General features: G+C 45.5%; 1 protein-coding gene and 1 non-coding gene across 4 annotated transcripts; both read left to right on the plus strand.

Moving 5' to 3' along the window:
• The first annotated feature begins 3086 nt into the window (after positions 1-3086).
• Positions 3087-12507, plus strand: EIF5 (eukaryotic translation initiation factor 5). Of its 3 annotated transcripts, XM_025442765.3 has the most exons (12): positions 3087-3235; positions 3370-3580; positions 4495-4774; positions 4889-4970; positions 5449-5621; positions 5912-6023; positions 6834-6976; positions 8013-8171; positions 8475-8636; positions 9114-9278; positions 9595-9729; positions 10287-12507. In XM_025442765.3, the coding sequence occupies exons 3-12, from the start codon at positions 4703-4705 to the stop codon at positions 10374-10376; spliced, it is 1293 nt and encodes a 430-aa protein (XP_025298550.1). In that variant the 5' UTR covers positions 3087-3235; positions 3370-3580; positions 4495-4702; the 3' UTR covers positions 10377-12507. The 3 variants fall into 3 exon arrangements, with proteins under 3 accessions (XP_025298550.1, XP_025298551.1, XP_025298552.1); XM_025442766.3 differs by lacking the exon at positions 3370-3580 and having other exon boundaries at positions 3157-3235; XM_025442767.3 differs by lacking the exons at positions 3087-3235; positions 3370-3580 and adding an exon at positions 3910-3985.
• On the plus strand, positions 6336-6459 carry LOC112658197 (small nucleolar RNA SNORA28). Its single transcript, XR_003135591.3, has one exon. It is a non-coding gene; the product is annotated as a small nucleolar RNA SNORA28 (small nucleolar RNA).
• Positions 12508-13036: the final 529 nt, after the last annotated feature.

Here is a 13036-nt window from a genome sequence, read left to right on the forward strand (position 1 = left end):
CATTTTATTAGACAGGTGACTGCGAGAAAATTAACCTTCCTGACTCTTTCCTCACCTGTAAAATGGCAATAACAACAAACACTCCCTTACATGATCGTTAAAGGATTAAAATAGATTATACATGTAAATTGCCCAGACTTATGTATGTTTACATTTACTCGTGAACGCTGGGTCATGTAATGGTTAAGGGAACAGACTCTGGGTCAGACAGATCTCAGTTTAAATTCCAGCTCTGCCACTTACTAGTGTGTGATCTTGGGCAAGTTGCTTAATTTTTTCCATTAAGCCTCAATTTGCTCATTTGTAAAACAGGAAGAAAAATTCTTCCTAGGGGCTAGAAAGTGTATTCTAATCACCTAGTAAATTCCTAGGCTATGAGAAGCATTCAAAAAATAGTACGGTTAAGAGTAATTTTTAAAAATTGTCCCTGATTAGGGGGCGGCCCGGGTGGCTCAGTGGTTTACCGGCACCTTCAGCCCAGGGCCTGATCCTGGAGACTCAGGATCAAGTCCCGCGTTGGGCTCCCTGCATGGAGCCTGCTTCTCCCTCTGCCTGTGTCTCTGCCTCTCTCTCTCTGTGTCTCTCATTAATGAATGGATAAAATCTTAAAAAAAAAAAAAAAATCTGTCCCTGATTAGATACAAATGAGCAGCACACCTGCTAAAAATTAAAGTTAAAATTAGTACAAACTTTTTAAATTTTTTTTTAATTTATTTGTGATAGTCACAGAGAGAGAGAGAGAATGAGGCAGAGACACAGGCAGAGGGAGAAGCAGGCTCCATGCACCAGGAGCCCGACGTGGGATTCGATCCCGGGTCTCCAGGATCGTGCCCTGGGCCAAAGGCAGGCGCCAAACCGCTGCGCCACCCAGGGATCCCAGTACAAACTTTTTAAATGAAGTTAAACATGGGGCCATCAAACATAATCCCCCCAAATAATAATCACTCACCTTGTATTTAGCTTTATTAAAAATCATTCTGACAAGGCAAGCCCGTTGCCTCAGACTAGTTTCATTTCCATATTTTCTGAGTTTCTAAAATGTCATTTGCATGCAAAAACTTCAAAGTTTCAATACTGCTAAATCATGCTTCATGGTGAACCAGAAGCAGCTTGTCTGGGATCTACCTTTTCTGTGGCTCAGATGGGAACCCTGGTGCCCATAAAACATTATGCATTTCGTCTAACGATCGTACACCATTGTACGATCACACACACACACTGTGTGATAACATAAGCTCCTATAGCAAAGACACAAATCACTTTGCCCAATTCCAAATGGCCCTTTTATTTATTTATTTTCAGATGGCCCTTTTATGAACCTCCCCACCCACACTGTCAGTTTTAAAATGGGGTATAGCTGAGTGAAGTAAGTCAATCGGAGAAGGACAAACATTGTATGTTCTCATTCATTTGGGGAATATAATAGTGAAAGGGAATATAAGGGAAGGGAGAATAAATGTGTGGGAAATATCAGAAAGGGAGACAGAACATAAAGACTCCCAACTCTGGGAAACGAACTAGGGGTGGTGGAAGGGGAGGAGGGCAGGGGTTGGGGGTGACTGGGTGACGGGCACTGAGGGGGGCACTTGACGGGATGAGCATTGGGTGTTATTCTGTATGTTGGCAAATTGAACACCAATAAAAAATAAAATTTAAGAAAAATAAAGTAAAATAAAATGGGGTATAAAGCTTGCAAATCATGGAAGAGCATCCTGAAGTTTTTTTTTTTTATTAAAATTTTATTTATTTATTTATGATAGTCACAGAGAGAGAGAGAGAGAGAGAGAGAGAGACACAGGCAGAGGGAGAAGCAGGCTCCATGCACCGGGAGCCCGATGTGGGATTCGATCCCGGGTCTCCAGGATTGCGCCCTGGGCCAAAGGCAGGCACCAAACCGCTGCGCCACCCAGGGATCCCCAGCATCCTGAAGTTTAATAAAAACCAACGCACCCTTCGGTTCCAACTTTCTTGCATATTTAATTGGTCTCAAAGAGGGCAGCCCCTTACCCACCTCACCCTGTCCTCAACAACATTGCTACTTTCTGCAGCCCGGGCACACTTGGCCCTGAGGGCTAGGGGGCTCCTTAGAGACCGCAGGGAGTGGATTAGAACCCCATCCCCATCCTACGGTTCCTGGTTTTACCACAGCCAGCTATGCTGGATTTCAGGGTGGACTCGGTGCGCTTTCACGGTAGCAACTCAAACTCTTAAAAATGAGTTTCTGAAAGAACGGGAGAGCTTCTGCAATCGCTTCAACAGGATGAAAACATCACTAAATGATCAGGCAATGCGACCTCATTAGGAACACCTGCTTTGGGCTGTGCTTCGCCCACAGCAAGGAAGCCGCGGTGGATCCCCCGAGAGGTGGGTGCGGGGAATTGGAACCCAATGAGATGCTTCGTTTGAGCAAAGTTACTGTGGAGGACGAGGACCCGGGGGCCTCTTCCCAGACGCGCTTTCTGGAGGGTCCTGGGGTCCGCCTCTTTAGAAGGCGGGTGCACGGGAGCGCCCAGCCCCGCCAGGCCTGCAGGCGGGGGGCCGGGGAGAGAGCCAGGCCGGCGGGCCCAGGCCCGCAGCACGACCCCCCCCCCCCCGAGGTGACATCCGGACCCCGGCCTGGGAGCTTAGGAGGCAGCGCTCAGGATGAAAGACCCGGGCCCGCCCACCACCACCGGCCGCCCAGGCCCAGGCCCAGGCCCAGGGAGCGGGGAGGAAGAACAACTTCCTCCTCGAGCCCCGGCTACCGGCATCCCCCAAGGGGCGGAAAGGGCAGGGAAGACGTCCCCCGCCCCGCCCCCGGGCGAGGCTGCGCGCCCGCCGCGAGAGGAACTCGGCGGGAACGAGACCAGGCCGAGGCGGCGGGGGAGGGGAGCCAACCGCCATCTTCCCCTCCGCACCCAAACCGACAAAGCGCGGCCCCGCGGCCAGCTCCCGCCGCGGCCTGCAGCTCTCGCGAGACCGCGAAGGCCTCTGGGACGGGCGGGGGAGGGGAGGGCAAGGGAAGAGATCCGGGACCCGGGGACTGGGGGCGGGCTGAGGCGGCGAACGGAGCCTTAGGAAGCAGGAGGGGCGGAGAAAGACGCAATTGACGCGGCACGTGGACCAATCACGAGCGAGCTCGGGCGCGCCTCAGGCCAATGAGCGGTGCGGCCTGGCGCGGGGGGCGGGCGCTGGGGCTGAGGGTAGCTTGAGCGCGGCGGCGGCGTTGTTCAGTCAGAGCGAGAACATTCCAGAGGTGAGTCCGGTGGAGGGGCGGCGGCCCCGCGCCCCTTCCCCAGTCCTCCCCGCCCCCTCGACCCCCGCGGGCCGCTGGCTGGCGGGGAAGGCGCCCCGACGCCCGCGGCTCACGGCGCCGTCTCTCCGCGCCAGGTCGCCAGGCCCCGGGCGCTGAAGGGTGTGGACCCCGGACGTCGCTGGGACAGCCCCTCCCCGCTGCTCGGCGGCGCCTGGCCCGGCCGCTGCTCGCTGCGCTGCTCCGCCGCCTCCGCCGCCCCTCCTCGGACTCGGGTTCACACGCGCCTCACTTCATCCCAGTCCCGGGCGAGCAGCGTTGGGTTTATGTCTTTATTTGACGAAAACGGTGAGTCCGCGGGCGGGCCGGCGGGGAGATGGCGGCCGCACAAGATGGCGGCGCGCCGCGTGACCCGCGCGCGCGTGTGGCGCAGTTCGGGCGGGCGGGCCCCGCGCCCCCGCCGCCCAGCCCTCCGCCCCGGCCCGGGCCCGCGCCCCCGCCCCTCCGCGCCTCCCCTCTCCCCCCGCCTCCGCCCCGACCCCCTCCCCGCCGGGCCCCTGCCCCTCCCCCGCCCCGCGGGAGCGCGCCGCGCGGGCTGACTCAGGCCCCATTGCTGCATTCATGAGTCATCGCCCGCTCGGGGGCGGGGGCGGCCCGAGCCGGCGCCCCTTGGCGCTTTCGCTTCCCGCGGCGCGCATGGCGGGGTCGCTGCCCCGGGCGGAGCGGCCGGTAGCCATGGGCACCGGAGCGAAGGTTGACTGCGCGCAGAGCGGGGACGGGGCGGAGCGGCGGCGGTCCGTGCACACTCCCGCGAGACCGCGAGTCCCGGATTGGGGCAGGGCTCCTTCAGGGGCGCGCTCGGTGTTGAGCCGGGGGGCGGCAGGGCCGGGGGTCGAGGCTGCGAAGTTTGTCCGAAAACCCAGCCTGGGTCTGCCTTCGTCTCCACGGCGGTTGTTAGAACATGGCCGCTCCGTCGAAGCAACCCTGGGACGGGCGGGTGGTGTGGGCTTCGGGGTAAACCCCGGGCAGGCAGCCGAAGCCGGGCTGCTCGTCGTGGGAAGTCTGGCAGCTCCCAGCTGGAGGCCCTTTAGATTGCGACAGGTGTTCTGTGTTCGAGGAGAATGTTAGCTTCTCACGTGAACTGTGATGCTTCCTAATGTGGCAGAACGAGGCGTCCTTAACTGGGAGGCGGAGGGAGGTTTCCTCCTGCGGGAATCACGTTAAACGTTGGGGGTTGTGTGTGCTTTTCCTTTCTCTTTCAGAGCTGTTGCGCAGCCATTGGTACCTGTATTGGGGAAACATAGCATACAAGCAAGAAGCTTACAGCCTCAGTGGCGAAAATTTTTTCATGTCAGAGACCGAGAACTCTTGCAGTCGTTTATGTCATCCCTTCTTCTCCAGACAGAAGATACCAAAAAGTTGCAATCAAAGATCTCTTCATCTTATTGATAAAGCCACTAATAAGCCAAAATGTCTGTCAATGTCAACCGCAGTGTGTCAGACCAGTTCTATCGCTACAAGATGCCCCGTCTGATTGCCAAGGTAATTAATGCTGATCTTCATTTTAGTAATGAAACCTAAGCTCTCTTCCTAGATTGTTAAAGACTGCATCTCCTCAGGTAGATAATGCAAAATTAAAGCTTTTTTTTTCCTTAGGTTGAGGGCAAAGGAAATGGTATCAAGACAGTTATAGTCAACATGGTTGACGTTGCAAAGGCGCTTAATCGGCCTCCAACGTGTAAGTAATGCTTCTTAAGAGGAGTTTGAAAAAGCATATTATGGATATCGTGACAAGCTTCAATCTGTGTATCTTGATTGAGTTGGGGTTTTTTTTTTTTTTTTTTTTTTTTTTTAAGATTTTATTTATTCATGAGAGATACAGATAGGGGCAGAGGGAGAAGCAGGCTCCATACAGGGAGCCCTATGTGGGACTCAATCCCGGGTCTCCCGGGTCACATCCTGGGCCGAAGGCGGCACTAAACCGCTGAGCCATCCCTGCTGCCCTCTTGATTGACTTTTTTGATAGTTTGTTTCAGGGTTAAGTGGAATTTTGGGCTTGAAAACCCAACTGATGTGTTAGTTGCTATTAGTAAACAAAACTACCCAAGTAAGACATATTTTTAGCTGTGTAGAAGTAGCAAAAGTGTTATTTGTAGGAGGGTGAGTCAGTCAAAAACTTAATTTTCTCCCCCACCCCTTCCACCACCCCGCCATAGATCCCACCAAATATTTTGGTTGTGAGCTGGGAGCACAGACCCAGTTTGATGTTAAGAATGACCGTTACATTGTCAATGGATCTCATGAGGCGAATAAGCTGCAAGACATGTTGGATGGATTCATTAAAAAATTTGTTCTTTGTCCTGAGTGTGAGAATCCTGAAACAGAGCTGGTGAGTCCTTTTTGAGATTTTTGTCAGAAAGAGGAAAACCTACACCTGCTTTTGTGATCAGTCCTTTGATATTACCAAATTTAGTTTAAGAGATCGCAAATTTAGTTGGAAATTAAAGCAGCAAATTTTTTAGAAATTTTCAATGTTGGCTTTTCTAAGTAGATCATTTTGTTAAAAACAATTTTGTATGTTAGGCTGGAATTACATAGTTAAGTATTTCAACACTTTGTTTTTTGCAAAATTTTATTGTAGGGCAAAGATAACACTTGTCTTTACCCCTTTTTTGGCAGCATGTCAATCCAAAGAAGCAAACAATAGGTAATTCTTGTAAAGCCTGTGGCTATCGAGGCATGCTTGACACACATCATAAACTCTGCACGTTCATTCTCAAAAACCCACCTGGTGAGTCTTTATGATCAACTTGTAAGAACTTAACAGTAAAGCAATTGATTGCTGGAAACAAAGCAGAAGTTTCTTTACTGCTATGAAACTAGAAGATAAGGAATTTCCTATTTTTGTGCCTTGATCTGTTGGATCTGTTACCTTGAAAGATGTACTGTTAAAGATAGAACAGGCTGCCAAATTAAGACTGGTCACTTAGGAAGAAATAGATTTGTGTAAAACAAATTGTGCAATTCCAGCAAAGGATCTCCTGTAATACTCTTGTGAACGAGGGTCCTGACTCATTAAGCCTAACTGGCTTTAGAACATTGCAAGCAACACTCTGTGGCAGATGATGGAAGTTGTCTGACACAATTTGAGCTTGCTATAGCAAGAAAGTCTAACCTATTCCAGTGTTCTCCTCAATGAGACCAACTGTTATATAGACTTAAACAACGTTCCAGCTTTTACTTAAAGTGCATTTGAGATGTACTGTTATTTGGGTATATGAGGGATGAGAGGGTCAGGAGTGCCAACCTTCACTATCTGGTCTACTGAGACATCATCACTTCATTTTAATCCTACTGAACAGTGAATGCCTCTACTATTCTGGGACATTTCATTCTTACCCTGAATTTTTTATATAGGAAATGATAGTGGATAAATTTGGTCTGTAAATCCTACTAGAATTACAAGTAGCGTTGTGTATGTATATGGATTTCAAGGGAAGATTCCAAAGCAGAAGGGAGCAAGGTTTTTAAATGTTTATGAGAAATAGTGAGCTGTGATAAAACTATTAAATTTTTTGTTTCTTTTTTTGTTCTCCTGTAGAGAATAGTGACAGTGGTACAGGGAAGAAAGAAAAGGAAAAGAAAAACCGGAAAGGCAAGGACAAGGAAAATGGTTCTGTGTCCAGCAGTGAGACGCCCCCACCCCCACCACCAAATGAGATCAGTCCTCCTCCACATGCTGCGGTGAGTGCAGGGATGAGGGTGGTGGGCACCAAAGTTGAGTTGAGTGGGGGCAGAAATAAGGAAAGTCATCTTCATTTTTTTAAAGATTTTTATTATTTATTCGTGAGAGACAGGCAAAGGGAGAAGCTGGCTCCCCACAGGAAGCCTAATGTGGGATTTGATCCTGGGACTCTGGGATCACACCCTGAGCTGAAGGCAGACGCTCAACTATGGAGCCACCCAGGTGTCCCTATCATCCATTTTATTATTATTTTTTTTTTATTTATTTACTTATTTTTTTTTAAAGATTTTGTTTATTCATAGAGACACAGGCAGAGGGAGAAGCATGCTCCATGCAGAAAGCCTGACGTGGGACTAGATCCCGGGTCTCCAGGATCACACCCCAGGCTGCAGGCGGCGCTAAACCACTGCGCCACCGGGTCTGCCCCCTATCTTCATTTTAATACTGCAATGATACCAGGGATCCCTGGGTGGCTCAGCAGTTAGCACCTGCCTTTGGCCCAGGGCATGATCTTGGAGTCCCGGGATCCAGTCCCACGTCAAGCTCCCTGCATGGAGCATGCTTCTCCTTCCGCCTCTGGCTCTTCCTCCCTCTCTCTCTCTCTCTCTCTCTCTCTCTCCCTCTCCCTCTCCCTCTCCCTCTCCCTCTCCCTCCCTCTCTCTCTCTCTCTCTCTCATAAATCTTTTAAAAAATTTGCAATGATACCTTGGGTTCCTGGTTCTGTAGGTAAGTCCAATATTTATGGAAAATAAATCCAGTGCCATTAACGTGACTAGAAATCTGGAATGTTTTTTGGGGTTTTTTTTTTTTTTTAATTTATTTATTTACGATAGTCACACAGAGAGAGAGAGAGAGGCAGAGACACAGGCAGAGAGAGAAGCAGGCTCCATGCACCGGGAGCCCGACGTGGGATTCGATCCCGGGTCTCTAGGATCGCGCCCTGAGCCAAAGGCAGGCGCCAAACCGCTGCGCCACCCAGGGATCCCGTTTTTTTTGCGTTTTTGAGGCATTTGACAACAATGCTGTTCTTGACAGGAAGAAGAGGAGGATGATGATTGGGGGGAGGATACGACTGAGGAAGCTCAAAGACGAAGAATGGATGAAATCAGTGATCATGCAAAAGTTCTAACACTCAGTGATGATTTGGAAAGGACTGTAGAAGAGCGGGTCAATATTCTGTTTGATTTTGTGAAGGTAAGAACTTCAAGAGCAGCTAAACATTTTTTTGTTAATCACCCTCAAGTCTTGAGGTTTTAAGATATTTATTACTTTATATTTGTGATCTGGCACATAATTTTTCCTCATGATGTCTTTTGAATACTCAAACTTATTTACTGAAATTACTTTTTGCAGTGCTTCCAGGTACTATCTTTGGCATGTGCATATTAACTAAAAAATCCTGAAGCTATAATGGGAAAAGTCTGAAAGCGGGGAGGAATGAGCATCTCTAGAGCAAAATGTGTCTCCATTTTGCTGAATTGCTCCCTTTATTTGCAGAAAAAGAAAGAAGAAGGTATTATTGACTCGTCAGACAAAGAAATTGTTGCTGAAGCAGAAAGACTGGATGTAAAAGCTATGGGTCCTCTTGTTTTGACTGAAGTTCTTTTTAATGAGAAGATTAGAGAACAAATTAAGAAATACAGGCGCCATTTCCTACGAGTAAGTGAATTAATTTGTGAGATTTAGAGTTGAATGACCCTGGGAAGATGTCTGTCATCCTAAAGCGAGAGATAATTGACCTACCTTATCAAGCATAGGACTAAGTAGAAAATGCTGTATAATAGTCTCTTAGAGAGTAATGCATAGATTTTATGCATTGACTTTTTGAACTTGAACCACTGTTTAAGCCCGTAGCCTTAAGGAACAATTTTGAGAGATGAGTATACTTAAAACTTCTTTAAAAGTTTGTTAATATCGGGATCCCTGGGTGGTGCAGCGGTTTGGCGCCTGCCTTTGGCCCAGGGCGCGATCCTGGAGACCTGGGATCGAATCCCACATCAGGCTCCCGGTGCATGGAGCCTGCTTCTCCCTCTGCCTGTGTCTCTGCCTCTCTCTCTCTGACTATCATAAATAAATTAATAAATTTAAAAAAAAATAAAAATAAAAGTTTGTTAATATCAACATGTTTGTTTCCAGTTTTGTCACAACAACAAAAAAGCTCAACGGTACCTTCTTCATGGTTTGGAGTGTGTGGTAGCAATGCATCAAGCTCAGCTCATTTCCAAGATTCCCCATATCTTAAAGGAGATGTATGATGCAGATCTGTTGGAAGAAGAAGTCATCATCAGCTGGTCAGAAAAGGTGGGGAATAGATACAGCCTCTTGAAGATCAGTTGTTGGGGCACTTTTGGAAGAAGTAATTCCTGATACTTAAGTTTCTTCTACATTGAAATGCAGTCCTTGGTATAACTCATAGGTGATTCCCACAATGGCAACTTTCTACTAATAATGGAAGGAAGTATTTAGATTCTTGGTTACTTGTTTGCTGAATACATGTATCTGTTGAGTCAAGATTAGGATGTGACCCAGTTCCTTCAAAGAGCTCAGTGTGTAGGTAGTTATATAAATTAATTTTTAGATTTCTCCAACTAAGGAAATTGTATTGAACTTTTTTTAGGCCTCTAAGAAATATGTCTCAAAAGACCTTGCCAAAGAGATTCGTGTCAAAGCAGAACCATTTATAAAATGGTTGAAGGAAGCAGAGGAAGAATCTTCTGGCGGTGAAGAAGATGATGAAGATGAGAATATTGAGGTAAACTACGTTATGATTTGGGATTATGAAATGGTAATCAGGTAATTTTAAATTTTTAGATGGAGCAAAACATGGTCTTGATAATTTGGGAAATTATCGTGTTGATATAAAGGATTGGGGGAAATGTCTCCTGCCCCTAAACAGGATTGGAAATAGGGTTTAGTTAACAGCCGGTTGAGTATAGAGGTGCTAGTTTGTCCGTAAGAATTAAGGTGGTATCAGACTGGAGAGAGAAAACTCCATTTTCATCTAACAAAAAGTTTGAAAAAATGGCAGCTGTGGGGCGCCTAGCCTAGGTGGCTCAGTTGGTTAAGCATCCAACTCTTGATTTCTACTCCGGTCATGATCTCACAAGGGTGTGAGATTGAGACCTGCTTGAAACCAGTGTGGAGCCTGCGGGTCTCTTCCCTTTCACCCACCCCCATTTGCACACACTTTCTTAAAAAAAAAAAAAAAGGGTAGTTTTTTCTTTGTTGACCATTGATTTGTATTGCTGTTTTTATAGATAGGTTTATTAGGATACAGACTTAACACAATCAATAAAATTGTTTTATCAGGTGGTGTATTCGAAGACTGCCAGTGTACCTAAAGTTGAAGCTGTGAAGTCTGACAACAAGGATGATGACATTGATATTGATGCCATTTAAAGGGGTGGGTGCAGCCCAGCTTAACGGTGTAATGCTGCGAATCTTTCTGCATCATCAGCCAGAAGTGCAACATGTATGTGCAAAAGCTAAAATGGCTTAACATCATGCTACACTTTCTACTAAAAATGTATTGCTGTGAGTGGTCTGTAATTAAGCCCAACAAGACATCTAGGGAGTCCATACACATATCAGTGAGCAGATATAGTTTGCTTATTTATAGCATGTTTCTTTTCGAAAAATTAGTGGTGGACACATTTGGATCACATGTATACAGTTAAATAAAGATTTGATTTTGGTCATTCTTCAGATATTGGCTCTGAATGACTTAAGCTGAAATGGCTCCTTTTTTTAAATACTGCACCACCATTAACCTGATAGGATTCTTGGAGCCTGTTAGATATTGTTAGATGCTGAGACTGTAAAGATGTTCTCAGCAGAATGTAAACATAAGCTTACTTGTAATTATCTTAATCAGCCATTGAAAAATATAGTACTTTTCAAGTGTTCAGTCCTTCAAATTGGCATATGGTAATGTACATTCTTTCCATGCTGAGGTGGACTGATCATCAAAATGGCAGTGCAACATCTTTATCTTCTTGAGAAGTGAAAATGACCTGAGTGTCCTATAAATAATTTTAAGAGCAGGTTTTGAAACTTGAATTGTGTTTTTTCAGTTCGTGTATACTTAACCCCAAATTGTAGTCTTTGGAGTCATGTGCATTGCACGTTTGGATGAGCCAGGGGAATTATTACATTAACAAACAAGCATTTTATGTGTATGTAGCTGTTGCTTTGTACTAAGAAAATTCTGAAACTAGGATGTGATTATATAGTAAGCTATGATTTTATTTGGGGGAAGCAGGAAAAGGTGCACTAAATCTCTAGCAAAAACTGAGCATAATTTTTCAAGTTTTATTCTTATGGTTGAATTAGTTTCAAAATGTTAAGGCATACTGTATCTTTTGTTCATTGTGGATTTCCTCTTGATAATATGGTTTGTTCTTTAATGCCTTTTACATGTCGATAATAGCTTATGCTTTTTAGGTTTTGGTTGCTATCTTGCCAAAATAAGTGTTCCTGTGTCTCAAACTTGATCCCCTCCCCCCCCATGTCTTATTTAAAGCAAAACAAGACAAAAAGCTAAAAGCATACTTCAAGTTAAAGCCTATATTTTGGTGTAAGACTGAAGGTGTTCTTTATTTCACATTGAATATAGCCAGACACCCAAGAAGTCTGATGATGGCCACTGAATGCAGGTGATCAGGGGCCTGACCCCAGCCCATCCTGAGGTGTTTAGACTTGGGAATAACTTGATGAATTCTTTGCTCAGTTAGCTGATCTCAACTAACTGTATGGGTTATGGCTTTATCTGAGAAATCATCTTTAAGGGAAAAACCTGTTGCATTTCTTCCTTGCCGCAAAATACACTGGGAATCAACAATCCAAAGGGTTAATTTCATTGGGAACACTGTCTTGCAGCATCTTTTTCTTTTGTCATCCATTTTCAAAGATTATAATGAGACCTTAATGTATGTAAGAATTTTTCACATTGGAAATTATACAAACATTTGATATGCGAAAATCTTGTTAGCTGGATATTTCAAGGAGGTAAAATCAAGTAATCTTACTGGAGACATACAGATTTGGTCCTCCGCCCCCCTGCCTTTTGATGGATTTTAATGAGTGAAGCAAAAGCACCAATCTGGAGGGAATGTGTTTTGTCACACCAAAGAGATGAAATTTTTGTAAATTTACATCTCACTTAGGTTGGAGATTCTTTGCCATAGGCCAATTTGCTTTCATCTAAAATTCTATGGGAGATAGGGATGACTCAAGCCAAGTTGCATTCAACATAATGTTAAGCTAATGAGGTTCTGTTAGTTTGGGAGTTTTTTTCTTTTAACCTGAAGGAAAACCTGTTTGGGGCTTCTAAACACTAAAGAGAAAATTTTGGCTTAGACTAGTATTCAGTCTGGTGCCAAACTTCCAATGGAATTCAAATCCACGGAATAGAAATTTTATCCATAGAGGCTATCCTAATAAATTAATCCTTCACTTTGATCTATTTGATGGTCTTAAAATTTCCTGTTTCAAACAGCTACATTACTTGATTAAAACAATGTTAAAATTATATTTTGTCTCTGCTTTAATATTAAAACTAATCTAGATTCTTATTTTATTAAGATCGAAGCATTGAACTTTCCTGTGTTTTGTAGCTAATGCTTTGGATATGTGTTGGGATGTTTTCATGGTTGCCAGTCCCACTCAGAAAACAGATGCTGCTCATTACTGTGGGTCAGTGGCTTTCCTTAGGTTTTGTTCTCTCTCAAACTGGAAACGGTCTGCCTTGATTTGGGTTCTTGACATCTTGATGGGTGGTTACTTTAGGAAATTGAAATGTCAAGTATATAATTCTATAACAGATGCCTAGTTTAAGAAAGGGAAATAAGAGATTGCATTCCAAACAAGTCCACTCTGAAATTGATGAACCTACGAACCTAGAAGTCAAAGAAGGGAAAGGAGTGTTCTCTATAACGTAATGCTTATTGCTTTTTAGGTCAGGCTGTGTATGTTGCAATTGCCCCCACTGTTTACTCCATTGCAGTAAGCACGTTGACCTGAAGATAACTTAGAAATGAAAACTGGCCTTCTAAAAGAGT

The sequence above is a fragment of the Canis lupus genome, chromosome 8 (genome assembly GCF_003254725.2).
Source record: "Canis lupus dingo isolate Sandy chromosome 8, ASM325472v2, whole genome shotgun sequence".
Classification (NCBI taxonomy): Eukaryota; Metazoa; Chordata; class Mammalia; order Carnivora; family Canidae; genus Canis; species Canis lupus.